General features: G+C 25.0%; 1 protein-coding gene across 3 annotated transcripts; it reads left to right on the top strand.

Annotated features, from left to right (window-relative positions):
* The first annotated feature begins 2,396 nt into the window (after window positions 1–2,396).
* Window positions 2,397–11,688, top strand: LOC107172519 (high mobility group protein 20A-like). 3 transcript variants are annotated; one of them, XM_089216526.1, is made up of 11 exons: window positions 2,397–2,660; window positions 2,889–2,998; window positions 3,092–3,211; window positions 3,291–3,415; window positions 3,718–3,852; window positions 4,356–4,406; window positions 4,557–4,607; window positions 5,965–6,061; window positions 6,126–6,341; window positions 8,948–9,060; window positions 9,875–11,688. In XM_089216526.1, exons 2-11 carry the CDS (start codon window positions 2,959–2,961, stop codon window positions 9,935–9,937), a joined length of 1,011 nt encoding a protein of 336 aa, XP_089072652.1. In that variant the 5' UTR covers window positions 2,397–2,660; window positions 2,889–2,958; the 3' UTR covers window positions 9,938–11,688. The 3 variants fall into 3 exon arrangements, with proteins under 3 accessions (XP_089072652.1, XP_089072651.1, XP_089072653.1); XM_089216525.1 differs by having other exon boundaries at window positions 2,397–2,766; XM_089216527.1 differs by lacking the exon at window positions 9,875–11,688 and having other exon boundaries at window positions 2,398–2,766; window positions 8,948–9,211.
* The last annotated feature ends 984 nt before the right edge of the window (window positions 11,689–12,672 follow it).

Below are 12,672 nucleotides of genomic sequence, written 5' to 3'. Positions count from 1 at the left end.
ATTTCTCCACTTGTATTTAACATGTCTTTAACATTTTATTGTTTAATAGCAATGTAATTAAAATTACAAATTGTTTAATTTTAAGCCATTGACATTCTTAAAGACTCTAATTTAATTTAATGTACAATCAATTAATTATTTATTAGATACCTATGAATATTTTAACAGTTATTTTTTAATCATTACAGTCAACACCATAAATTTGAATTAATTTTCCATTATTGTAATCAGATAGAATTATATATATATATATATATATATATATAGAATTATTCACTATGTAATTAATCATATCGTTTTTAATGTATTACATTAAATAATTGCATCATTAATAAAATTATTAAAAATGTACTTATTTTTATTTTTTTGTAATATCATAACTATGGTTTGGGACTTATTACATTTGAATTTTCTTTAAATATGGCTGTAGATATCTTGGGACATAATAAACTTAAACACAAAAATTTTAATTGCATATATTTTGGCTATAGTTTAGACTTAATGTGTAATTAAATAATTTTAAAATTTTTGACAATTTAATTGTTATCTTAGCATAAACATTTTTGCTTTATTTTAACTTTTTAAGTAAATATATTTTGATAATTTACATTACTTATTTTTACTATTAAAAGTTGGCCAATTTATTATACATGTAGTGCATGTTAAAGTAAGTGTATTTTCACTATTTTGTTATGTAAACTTGAAATTAAGGTAAATGAAAATAAATGATATTTAGTTATTCAACATTAATAATTAAATTATAAATTTAAATACATTGCTAAAATTTCAATTCAATGTATCAATATACCTTAATGTTAAAAAAAAAAAAAAAATTAGTTGCATATTTCAGTTATATTAGGTGCATATTATGTACATGCATATTTCCAACAATTTAAATGCAATAAGCCAATAAGTCCTGAACCCTAATCTGAACTATGAACCAAGATAAACATTGTGAACCACTTGCCAGATGATGCCGATAAGGGTTTTTTTTCACTTCAAATATATACTGTAACGCAGCTTGTTAAAAACTAACAACAATTAGATGTGGACGGGTTCTTTTTCTTATTGTTGTCTCATAGTAAGAATTGAAATTTTCAAAATTACTAACAAGGGAGAAATAGACTAACAGCTTATTTGGAATATAACTATAAGTTTTATAATAGAATAACAAAAACTTGGGAAATTAAATAGTAACTAATAATAATAATTATTATCAAAAAATCAACCACCCTGGATAATCAAATCTATAATACATTTTATTGTTAAAGCCATCAAAGTTTGATTTTATAATTAAGGTATTTATTAATTTCTCCTATAATAATATAATAATATAATAATTTCTCCTATAATAATAATATTATTGTATTATTAAATAATAATAAATAGTATCGTCTATTGCTACCTGCTGGTAATATAATATTATGTGACAATGTGTTATAGGCTTATAGCATACAACTATACAAGTAAATAGGCATAATGAAGTATTTTTCAAACAGTACATAAATATTTTAAGTAGACCAAGTGGCCTATTTTTAACTAAAAATTACATCTAATAACTACTATAGGTATTTTATACCTGTCATTTGTCAATACAAAGCAAACCCTCAATAAAATATTACAATTTATAATATATTTATATATATATATAATTCATTTTTGTATGAACAATGGGTACCGTTAGATGACAATAAAATATTAACCTGGCCGGGTGGCCCGAAATTCCAATCCGTCCCTGCACACAGCCTTCATTAGGAAATCTAAGAACATTAATTTTTGGATTGCAACTTCAATAGTTCACATTTTTTTGTTTTTTTTTTGCTACAACAAAAGCACAAACTATCATGATGAAAATTTAAGAACCTACAGAAAAGCCACAGCATAGTGAAAAATGGAACTGCACATCTGTACTTGGTACTTTGTCATGCTGAGTAGTAATTACAGTGAACTACTAAGTATAAAGTGGCTATAGGCTATAGTGAGTAGATTATTATTCAGTACATAATTTCAGAGTATGATGATAATAGATAGCATAGATTAAACATCTATTCATGTTAATTTTAATATTTTAATAGGTATAGTTCTGTCGTTCTGTCGTTTAATCTATGTAAATACTAAATAGTAAAACACTATTGTGTCAATTGAAAACACAAAAAGGCGCCATAAATTACAAACCAATCAAAATACGCGGTAGACTGGCGTAGAGTGAACGAAATTTAGTCAGTAGTTTGTTTTGTTGTTCAGTGGTTGTATGATTGCGCCCGCGCATTGTATCATAACAAGACCGTGGTTATGATCGGTACCAGCAACGAGCTGAGCTGCTGCTTGCTGCTTCGTAATGATTGTTATGATTGATACTAAAATTGATACTAAAACTGTTGATAAACTCAACAAATCGATAAAATTGTTACTATCATTTTTCTATTGTATATGTTTTGCATGTTTGTATGTAAATTGTAAATGTAATAATAATTAATAATAAGTATGTATTTAAGTTTCTCTATCACTCCTAAGCTTCTGTGCGTCATGAGAGTAAGAAACTAATAAAGTAATAGCACTAATGACCATTGTTTATCATTCCGTTACGTTGGCCCAATAAGTGTGTGTTTAGAGAAGAGAGGAAACTGACCACGAATGCCCTAATGGAGTATCCATATCATGTAATATGTTCAAATATTTAATATGAATGAAATTTAAGAATAATATCGTGTTTGTGAAGTGTATCTGGTGTCCACATTTCTATTATTTCTACTGCTCTATCGTTTTGTGAGTGCACTTCTTATACTATGTATAAATCAATATTTTTTGAATTCTCACGATTATCATTATTTACTATGTATTTCTCTTTTATATTTTAATTTTGTCCTGATAAACAATGTTGAAATTAGATGGCTTTATGAATATTTCTACACTTAATCTTTATCAGAAAAAAAGCCAACTTGATTGAATAAATTTACAATGATGGAATCTAAAACCACTGAGTCTATGGTTATATCAGGTACGTACTATACTACTTATATTTATGATTTTGTATTTTAATAACAGACATATTCCATTGTGTACCTATTATTTATTTATAATGTTTATGCAGATCAAGATGATACATTCATTGAAAATGGTATGTCTAAAAAAGTTGATAAAAATAATGCAAAACGTAAAAAACGTAGAAAGTGTTTACGTGACAAGACAGCTCCAAGACCTCCACATTCTGGTAATTAAACAAACACCTGTTCATTAATACAATTTAGTCACATATATAACCTTGATTAATTACTTATAAACATTTATAGGATACATACGGTTTTTAAATGATAGACGCGAACAATTTCGTTCTGAAAATCCCAATTTACCATTTGCTGAAATAACCAAAGTATTAGCTACTGAGTGGAACCAGTTGACTGCAGATAAAAAACAAGTAATTGTAGTGTAATATATTATAAAGCATTGTCCTATTGATCATCAGTAAAAAATAAATAAATATTTAGAAAACTATCTAGGTATTAATAATTATGATTAGACTGTTGTCCTTAAGTACAATACACCGGTTCTTTACACATTTTCCTCTTCCACCAGTCTCAACCTATGTCATTATGTAGAAGATGCATTCCGCCAGACTAAAACAGGTCGTTATTTGGTGTATTTTACTTTGAGACAGAGAATGGAAAGAATCAAAATTATTATTTTAATGGAATATTGTATTGTTTAAAATTTGTTTAGCATTATCTCTTAGCTGCTGAACAAGAACGAGTGAAATATGTTGAAGAATTAGCTGCTTATAGAAAGACTGATGCATACAAAAATTTTATTCAACGCAAATTAAAAAAAAATAAAGTCAATACTCATAACCAAGAAGTTAGTTGAACTATTTAATTATATTATTTTCACAAAAAGTTTATGTTAAAATTAATATAATATTTTACATCTAGTCCATATTAAAATATTAACCTTAGGTTATAAAAATCTTTGTTTTAGTCAAATATATTTTAAAGACTCGAATAACTATTTGAGAAATTCTTTATTAATAATTAATATTTAATAGTGTTGATTATAAATACGATAGATCGCCCTATGCAGTTGGTAGCGTTATTTTATGACTTTGCCTCTTTGCTAGTTCTGGATAACAACACCAAAATTGCTAGTAGATTCAGTGCAACATTTATCGTACCACTGTGAGCAATCTATTATATTTATAACCAATTATAATAGTAATTTAACTATATACTATTAATTTTATAATTACAAATTAAAATGGTAATATTTTATTTTATTTTCAATGGAGCTTTAAGTAAAGGTAGTTGCAAGAAAAAATATGTTTTGTTACAAATAATTATTGACTATGTATTTATTCTGTGTAGGATCAAGAATTAAAAAAAGAAAAACTATCAAGTGACAACAAATTAAAAAAGGTAATGTTATATTTAAATATTTTTTTATTAGAAATTTAAATAAAAAATTGCTTGAAAAATAATATTATTTTAATTCTAATTTAGATTTTATAAAATTACAAATTTAATGTTAATGTTTATAATTATAAACTATGTGTTTATTCTATTTAGGATCACGAAATTAAAAAAGAAAGACCATCTAGTGATAACAAATTTAAAAAGGTAATATTTTTTTTTTTATATCGGAGATTTGAATTAAGTTAGTTACCTTCATGCAAAATATAATTCATACTTCAGATTAAGAGGACGCCATGTGTTGTCTCCGTCTTACAAACGTATAACATAGCAAAATCTGTTTAGCGTGGGACAACTGTTCTCCCTCAATATTTATAAGAGAATTTTCAAAATTTCACAACGCATAGGTAAGAACTTTATCTGTGTCATAGCGTCGTTATTTTTTTGATAACGTAAATATAATTAAAGTTATAAGCTTAAGGAAAAACATTTATTTTTTATTTTTTCATTAAATTTCTTAAAATTATTGGTTTGTGCTATCAAAAAAATAACGACGCTATGACACAGATAAAGTTCTTACCTATGTGTTGTGAAATTTTGAAAATTCTACTATAAATATTGAGGGAGAACAGTTGTCCCGAGCTAAACAGATTTTGCTATGTTACGCACTTTTAAGACGGAGACAACACATGCGGGTGTAGTGTCCTCTTAAGAGGACATCCACCCGCATGTGTTGTCTCCATCTTACAAACGTACAATATATCAAAAACTGTTTTGTGTGAGACAACTTTACTCGCTCTGTATTTAATACAGAATTACCAAAATTCCACAACATATAGGGAAAAACTTAGACTGTGTCTTAGCGCTTTTATTTTTTTGGTAGCACTAACCAATCATTTTAAATAATTAATTTAATTTTCTTAAACTAATAACTTAAATCGTAATCATGCTATCCAAATAATTAAAACAGTACGACATAGATAAAGTTCTTCCCTATGCTTTGCGAAATTTTGGTAATTCTGCAAGAAATACATAGGGAGTAAAGTTTTCCTGCACAAAACAATTTTTGCTATTTTGTATGTTTGTGTTTGTAAGACGGAGATAACACACGCGGATGTGGCGTCTTCCTAAGATATTAATAAAATTGCAAATTAATTTTTAACAACTAGTGTATGGATTTTCAAAACATTTGCTTTTTTCTGTAGCTCTAAAACAAAGTTATATCAGCTATAAATTTGATTTATACTACTTAGAAGCAAATGTATGACATTTTTTTTCCTCTTTTTTAATGTGTTCTACTAAGTATATTTAAAAATTTAATATTTATTTTTATATTAAATAATGTGTTCCAATGACATGGCCCATCAATTTTATCTCCTTATTTTCGATTTAATTTATATCAATTTATTAATACAAGTACCTGTTCAGTCATTCCTTGACAATCTTTCGTCTTGTAGATTCTTCGTATTTGCAGAATTTTGGTGCTTTATTTTAAATGCTTTTCTTTAGTTTTTTATTGCTTCAAAACCCTTAATTTCTATAACTATGAATTTATTCTGTTAAGGATCAAGAATTTAAAAAAGTTATACCCGCTAGTGATAACAGTAATACAGTTTATGACATACCTATATATTCAGATGATTTCTTAAACTTCAATAAAGGTTAGTATTTGTTTGATGTTACCTATTTATTGTTATTTATTTATTGTTATTGTTATTTCTATAGGTAGAGACAGTGAACTTAGAAACCTTCGTAAAAAGGTAACAGACCAAGGACAAGAAGTATCCGTCTTAGATAAACATATTGAAAATATGCAAAATGGTATTATTAATTTAATGGCTAACACTGAAAAACTCAAAACCGGATGTTCAAAGTATGAACAGTATTTAATTAAATTACGATCTCTACTTCTAGATGCTTTTGCTAATATTGCATTCCCAGGTAAATATTTTAAATCAATAAAAAAAATATATTATCATTTACTGCTATTTTAATAGTGAACAATTATTTAATAAATAATAATAAAATTGAATATTTAAAATCTTTAGATCATTGAAGGATGACAAATTGCATCTAAATTCTATTAGTTTGTTTTATTACTTGTGCAAAATTAACAATAAATGGTAGTTGTCTAAAGTACTAACTGCCTGCAATGTAAGACTTTCACTGTCTTATATTTTTAATCATATTCTGAAAGTTAAACATGCATATTTTAATTTATGTGCCCTCATAACATCAAATTTTAAAACTACTAATGTAACAATTATCAAAATCTGATATTGGTAGGGATGGGTCACACAGATAAATGATTAATCAAAACATGTTATTTAACAAAATACTATGATGTACATAAATGTTATGTCTTGTATATATACTCTATTCGGAATAAGATCGTACCTCGGCGGCCGTCTTTTGCGCATGGGCGTGGCTTTGTTCCGCAGTGATAGTTTGAAATAAAACTAATCTGGGGGAAGTGGTTGACCGATGCGGACGAAAACTGGTTGCCACCAAGGTACGATTTCATTCCAAATAGAGTATAGAAACTAGAATTGTAAGCATTTTCATATTCATACTGAGTGTAAACACAACTATGTGGATTCAAAATGTGGACGTTTCAAATCAAACTGATTTCATAGACAACATTTTATCTTCTATATTAATGCATATTTGAAAGATTAAGGCATATTTTGTTATAAAATGCTTATCATTTATGTATTTTTATTAAAAAAAATAACTTTTAAAATAAAAACGAGGATTATTATGTTGAACAATTAATTTTAAGTAATCATAAAAACCATTCTGATATAGATTAAATTTATATTTTTTTTGTTTAACATAGTTTTGTTTTTAACACTGTATAACAACTATGCTACTTTAATCAAAGAATAGAAATAATAACATAGTTAATACCTTAGTTTATGATAGATCTTTGATTAAACCCACAGAACTAAATATAATAAAAATATAAAATAATATGTATATCATTTATTTTTTTTCTTAAAATAAAAGACTATGAATAAATACAATTCTTAATGAATACAAATGTGATTTATTAATGTTGTTATTTATTTTATTATAAAGATAATTTGAAAATACAGTCTACTTAAAATATTCAGTATTAATAATACTCTGTAACTTAGAAAATAAAATGTACTAACTTTTTTTCTCCAAATTTTTAATGAATATTTTTATTTATTTTTTGTGTAACGGTAGCATATTTTGCCATATAGATTATGCTCATTTGCATAGTATTGCAACTTTTTAATTCTTATAATTCTGGCCTCTACTTATATGCATGCATGTGCATAATGTATGTATGTTAAGGTATCATCAAAAACTTCATTAATGTTTGTATGTAATTTTTATATAATAAAAATTATCTGTATAACCCTAATAATATTTTTTTAGTTATTATTATTTATCTTTTCTAGTCTATGTAAATAAATATTGATAAAATTAAACATGCACAATGTTTAGACCATCAAAATAAAGAAAATTGCTAAATTTACTAAATTTTTTAGTTTGCCTTGTTGCTTGTGCAAAATTAACGAAAAACGGAAGATGTCAAAGGATCGGCTCTCAAAAGTTCTAACTGCCTGTAGTATAACACTTCCACAATTTATTTTTAATTTTTTTGTATCCTCGACACCAAAGTTTTAAAATAACTATTTTAACTGTTATCTAATAGATAAATAATGATAAAATGAGATATGCATAATCTTTGGATCATCAAAGAATGACAAATTGCATTTAAATTATTTTAGTTTGCTTTGTTAATTGTGCAAAATTAATGATATATGGGAGATGTCAAAGGATCGGCTGTTTTAAGTATTAACTGCTCGTAGTATAACACTTCCACAGTCTTGTATTGTTATGTATCAAAGTGTTTGTATCTTTTTACAAAAAGTGAAAGACCTTGATTTTTTTTTAATATTGATTATAACAATTTACATTATTTCATTTATGAAGTAAACTAATTATCCTTATAACTAATAATGTTTGTGGACACAAATGTACATTACTGGTCGATTTTTTTAGCCCTGGAAATTAAAATTTTAAAATTTATGATGCAAATATAATTTGAGAAATAATTTGTATTGGTTATTAATAAATGATTATTTATACATAGATGACATTAAACATTAACAATTTATATATTATGACCATAGGCGCGAATAGGGAAAACTTATTAGGAGGTATTAGCACCCCCAAATAATGATCGTGCTTATGTATCAAAAACTTCTTCTTTCAAAAAAAATAAAAAAATATACTTAAATATAAAATGCAAAGCGTAAGCACCCGTAGTTTTTTTTATTGAAATTGCGCCTATGATTAGCCCTTAACTACTCGAAGAATAAATAAAATATATATCTTAGTTTTAAGTTTTGTATTTTTATGCAGATAATTTTAAGTGTTTGTACATTTATAATGATGAAAAATATCCAAGTTTAATAATTAATATTAAAGTTTTATGTACAATCTTGTTTATTATTTCAATATGTTTAATTTATAATTATCATAATTAAAATATATTTTTCTATCTTTAGATAACACTGAGCCACCTACCAATGAAACCATTGACACATTTATGGTTAATTTAGTCACACTTCTATCAACTGATACTGCTACTGAACCTTCCTGGATTGCAAATATAAAACAGGTTATTTCTAATTTAGATTTTTCACAATGTTAAAAAAAAATTATATTTTAATTTTTAAACTATATGTCTATTATGTTATAAATTATCAACATTTTATAATTGGTAACTTTATTATTTAGAAATTTGAAATTATAAAGAATTTTTTTCACTATTTTTTTTTATTCAAGTTTATTTTTGTGAGTTAGTCACATTACATCTCTATTTTTCTGTGAATATAAATGTCTCTTTATTAACTATTTTTACTCTTTTATTGAACATGAATCTTTTTTAAGATAATAAGTATAATGCATAATAATTAGTTCCAACATTCCATGGCCCAAGGACCTTTTCTTACACAATTTTTTTTTTTATTAATAGGATTTAGTTTTTATTACAATGTTAAAAATTCCAGACATATTTGTATTAAAATAAATTAATTTAAATGTACTAAGGAAAAAATTATGCTAATATTATTTTTATGAAAGTTAAGATTTCTATAATATGTCTAATGCATAGAAAACATTATTAATAATCAGGGCACATCAATATGCACTAAAAATATGAAAATATGCTTTAAAAATTATTTATTAAAAATTTTTATCTAGACATTTATGAGTTTATAGTTATTAAAATTTAAAGAATATTTTTTATATAATTCTACAGTTATCATTTTCTACAAATAATGACAAAAAACTCTTTCCTGTTCTCATCAATTTGTATGTGTCGAATTTTACTGATTCTTCTTGTTTACGTTTAATTGCTTTTGTATGTTTGTCAGTTTTAAAATGTTGTGTTACATTGAATTTTTTTTTGACAATTTACTTTAATTTCACAGTATTTGCAGAAAATAATAGATGAATCGTGTGAAAACGTATCTGAACCGAATTCTTGTACATAGCTTCTTAACCGTCGGGCCAGTGATAATTGATCTTTTGGCATGGTATAAAAAATATGTTTTAATGAAACACACAAAGCTGAACAAAGAAAAATTTATAAATTCACTATACGGATAAAAACGTACATACGAGCGCAATCAAAAGTTGATGTATAGTAATCGATTACGTCGTTGTAGATCGGAACAGTCTATAATTATTGGGTATATAAGCAAGTATGGTCGAAGTCGATAACAGAAACAACATTAAGATAAAAGATACGATAAACACAATATTGTCTTGCATTGGAATATTTTAGGAATATTTTTTTCAATTGACAATGAGTATTATAAATTTATAACGTCCCAAAACTGTCGATCACTGATGAGTGGCCGAAAAATGTATTTTTGCAGGACTGAGTTTTCGATTTTTACATTTATTAGCAATAAATAGCAAAATAGTCGAAAAAATAGCAAAACCTCTAGAATATGCAAAAATATGCACTAAAAACTTTTGGTATTGAGTTCATTTTTGTCTGAAATGGATTTATTGCTTACTCTGCTATCTTTTCATAAACTACAAAAAAATATGCAAATGCTACAAGTCTCGAGCCCTGGTAATAATAATATTAGTTTACATTTTTATTTTAATCTAAATACATTGTTTTTTAATTATGTCTACAATATATCTCATGCTGAATTGAATAAACATTTTTTTTGCATATTTTATAAAAATATATATTATTGTTTTTTAAAATCCAAAAATATTTATTTTTAAAAACTAATGTAAAATAATATTTTTGTAATGTAGATCACTCAATTATTTAATATTTGGTAAATATACTAATCAGAAACTGATGTGGTGAGTTATAATATTGAAACAGATTTGAATTTTGAGCTATAAACTAGTTCATTGGTTAATTTACTATTCATCAAATTATTAATACAGGAGTATGACCTGTGTTTACTCTATAGATATATAATTTTATATTTTATATTTTTTTAAATTTAATATAATATGTAACATTGGCGATTGGCATAATTATGTTGCAGGAGGGGGATTAAATTACATTATAATAAGGTCTGGGATTTTAATACCTTAAAAAACTCAAAAAGATTTCCTAATATAATGTTTTGATTACCACATTTTAACATTGTTTTAATACACTAAAAAATATTATCTCCATATTATTATTATTAATTATTTTGCTATACATTTTAATATACATTTGGTATACTTAAAATATTATATACATTTTATTAGATTGTTAAAAAGTTGTACGCCAGCTTAGCCAGGACTGATTTTTTTGGACTTCTTTAATCTAGAAAATTGATAATTTCCATTTATAATTATTTTTTATATAAGTTTAAATCAAATATTTAATTACCTGCTTATATAGTTATACTATGTTCGAATCTAAATCTTTTAATTAATTTATACCAATTGAAGGTATATTAAATTGCCAGGTTAAAATATTAAAGTATGAATTGTAGATTACTTGTTTAATTAATAGTAGGTACATGTGGTACTATATGATTTGAGCATGTAGCAAAGTTAGTGAATGCAGTCAGTTGTGGTTAAATAATTTTGCCATTAGGTGCTTAAATATATGTCTGCCCAAAAGAGTTTTTCAGGATATTTTTTTAAATGTTTTTCATTCATAATATATTTACATGATTAATGTTTTCATATATTATAGTTAATGTTCATATTGTATTCCATGTTCTAAAATATAGATTTAATATAATGTTAATAAAATGTATACCTAATCTATGCATTTATATTATATTTTTTTTAAATATAAATAACTTTTATAAAAAACCAAATCTATTAGATACTTAAATATATAAAAAAAATTAACCTTAAAATAGATATTTAAAATGGAATATTAAATCCAATTCAACCTTAATATTTTTAAATAAAATGTATTTTAAGTTATACAAACTACAAATATGAAATAATTCTAGTCAACAATTTTAATACAAATTGGAAAGTTAGATAATAATGTAAATGTGAATTAAATAAATTAGGTTAGTAGGTAGGTATAAGTGTCTAATTACCAATAAATATAGGCGTTAAAGGAGCAATTATCTTTTAATTTTGTTGATAAATCTAGTAGACCAGATTATTCAGAAAATTCAATTATATTTAGTAACAACAGGAGCATTTAAAATAATTCCTTCCGTGTATCTTTATAATGTTTCAAAATATGTTGTCATAAACCTATCATGGCACATATATACAATTTATTTCATAAAAAACTTTAACAATATCCAGATATAATACAGTCAGCAATATTTCAAATATAATTTATTGGTACCGCTCAGAGATGTATTGATTTAAAATATCTTGGTTGAACGTTTTTATTTTTCTAAATTAATATCTGAATAATTGTGCTCTTTCTTTACTCAAAAAATATGTGGTATTACAAGTTTCTACTAAATTAAATACTAACTCAACCGATCTTTTCATAAACCTATCAACAATTATTTTATAATTTGGTTCATGATATTTTACTTGTTAACGCTAAACAGAAACTTTTTGTTTTATGTCAAACTGGTAATTGGTATTAAAAATTAAAGACAACATGTTATGGAGTTGTTAGCAGTGGTTGCTAGTAGTGGTTGGTTATAGTTCAATTATCATATTGTGTGGCTCGCTGGTCGTTGTAACATTAAACGTTGTTTATCTATTGCTGCTTATTGCAGGTCACACATGTTATATTTTATCACTCAATAGTCAATGCTATAAGTTACAATTA

Source organism: Diuraphis noxia, unplaced genomic scaffold (assembly GCF_037042655.1).
Source record: "Diuraphis noxia isolate RWA-SAM2 unplaced genomic scaffold, SU_Dnox_SAM2 contig0001, whole genome shotgun sequence".
Lineage (NCBI taxonomy): Eukaryota > Metazoa > Arthropoda > Insecta > Hemiptera > Aphididae > Diuraphis > Diuraphis noxia.
Note: the sequence above shows the minus strand (reverse complement) of the source record. Positions and strands in the feature narration are given on the sequence as shown.

Excerpts from the sequence above, each read along its gene's own strand:
- LOC107172519 (XM_089216526.1), top strand. The coding sequence starts at position 2,959 with ATGATGGAATCTAAAACCACTGAGTCTATGGTTATATCAG. Across the intron at positions 3,853-4,355 it reads TCAATACTCATAACCAAGAA|GATCAAGAATTAAAAAAAGA; the intron begins GTTAGTTGAACT and ends TATTCTGTGTAG. Across the intron at positions 4,608-5,964 it reads GTGATAACAAATTTAAAAAG|GATCAAGAATTTAAAAAAGT; the intron begins GTAATATTTTTT and ends TATTCTGTTAAG.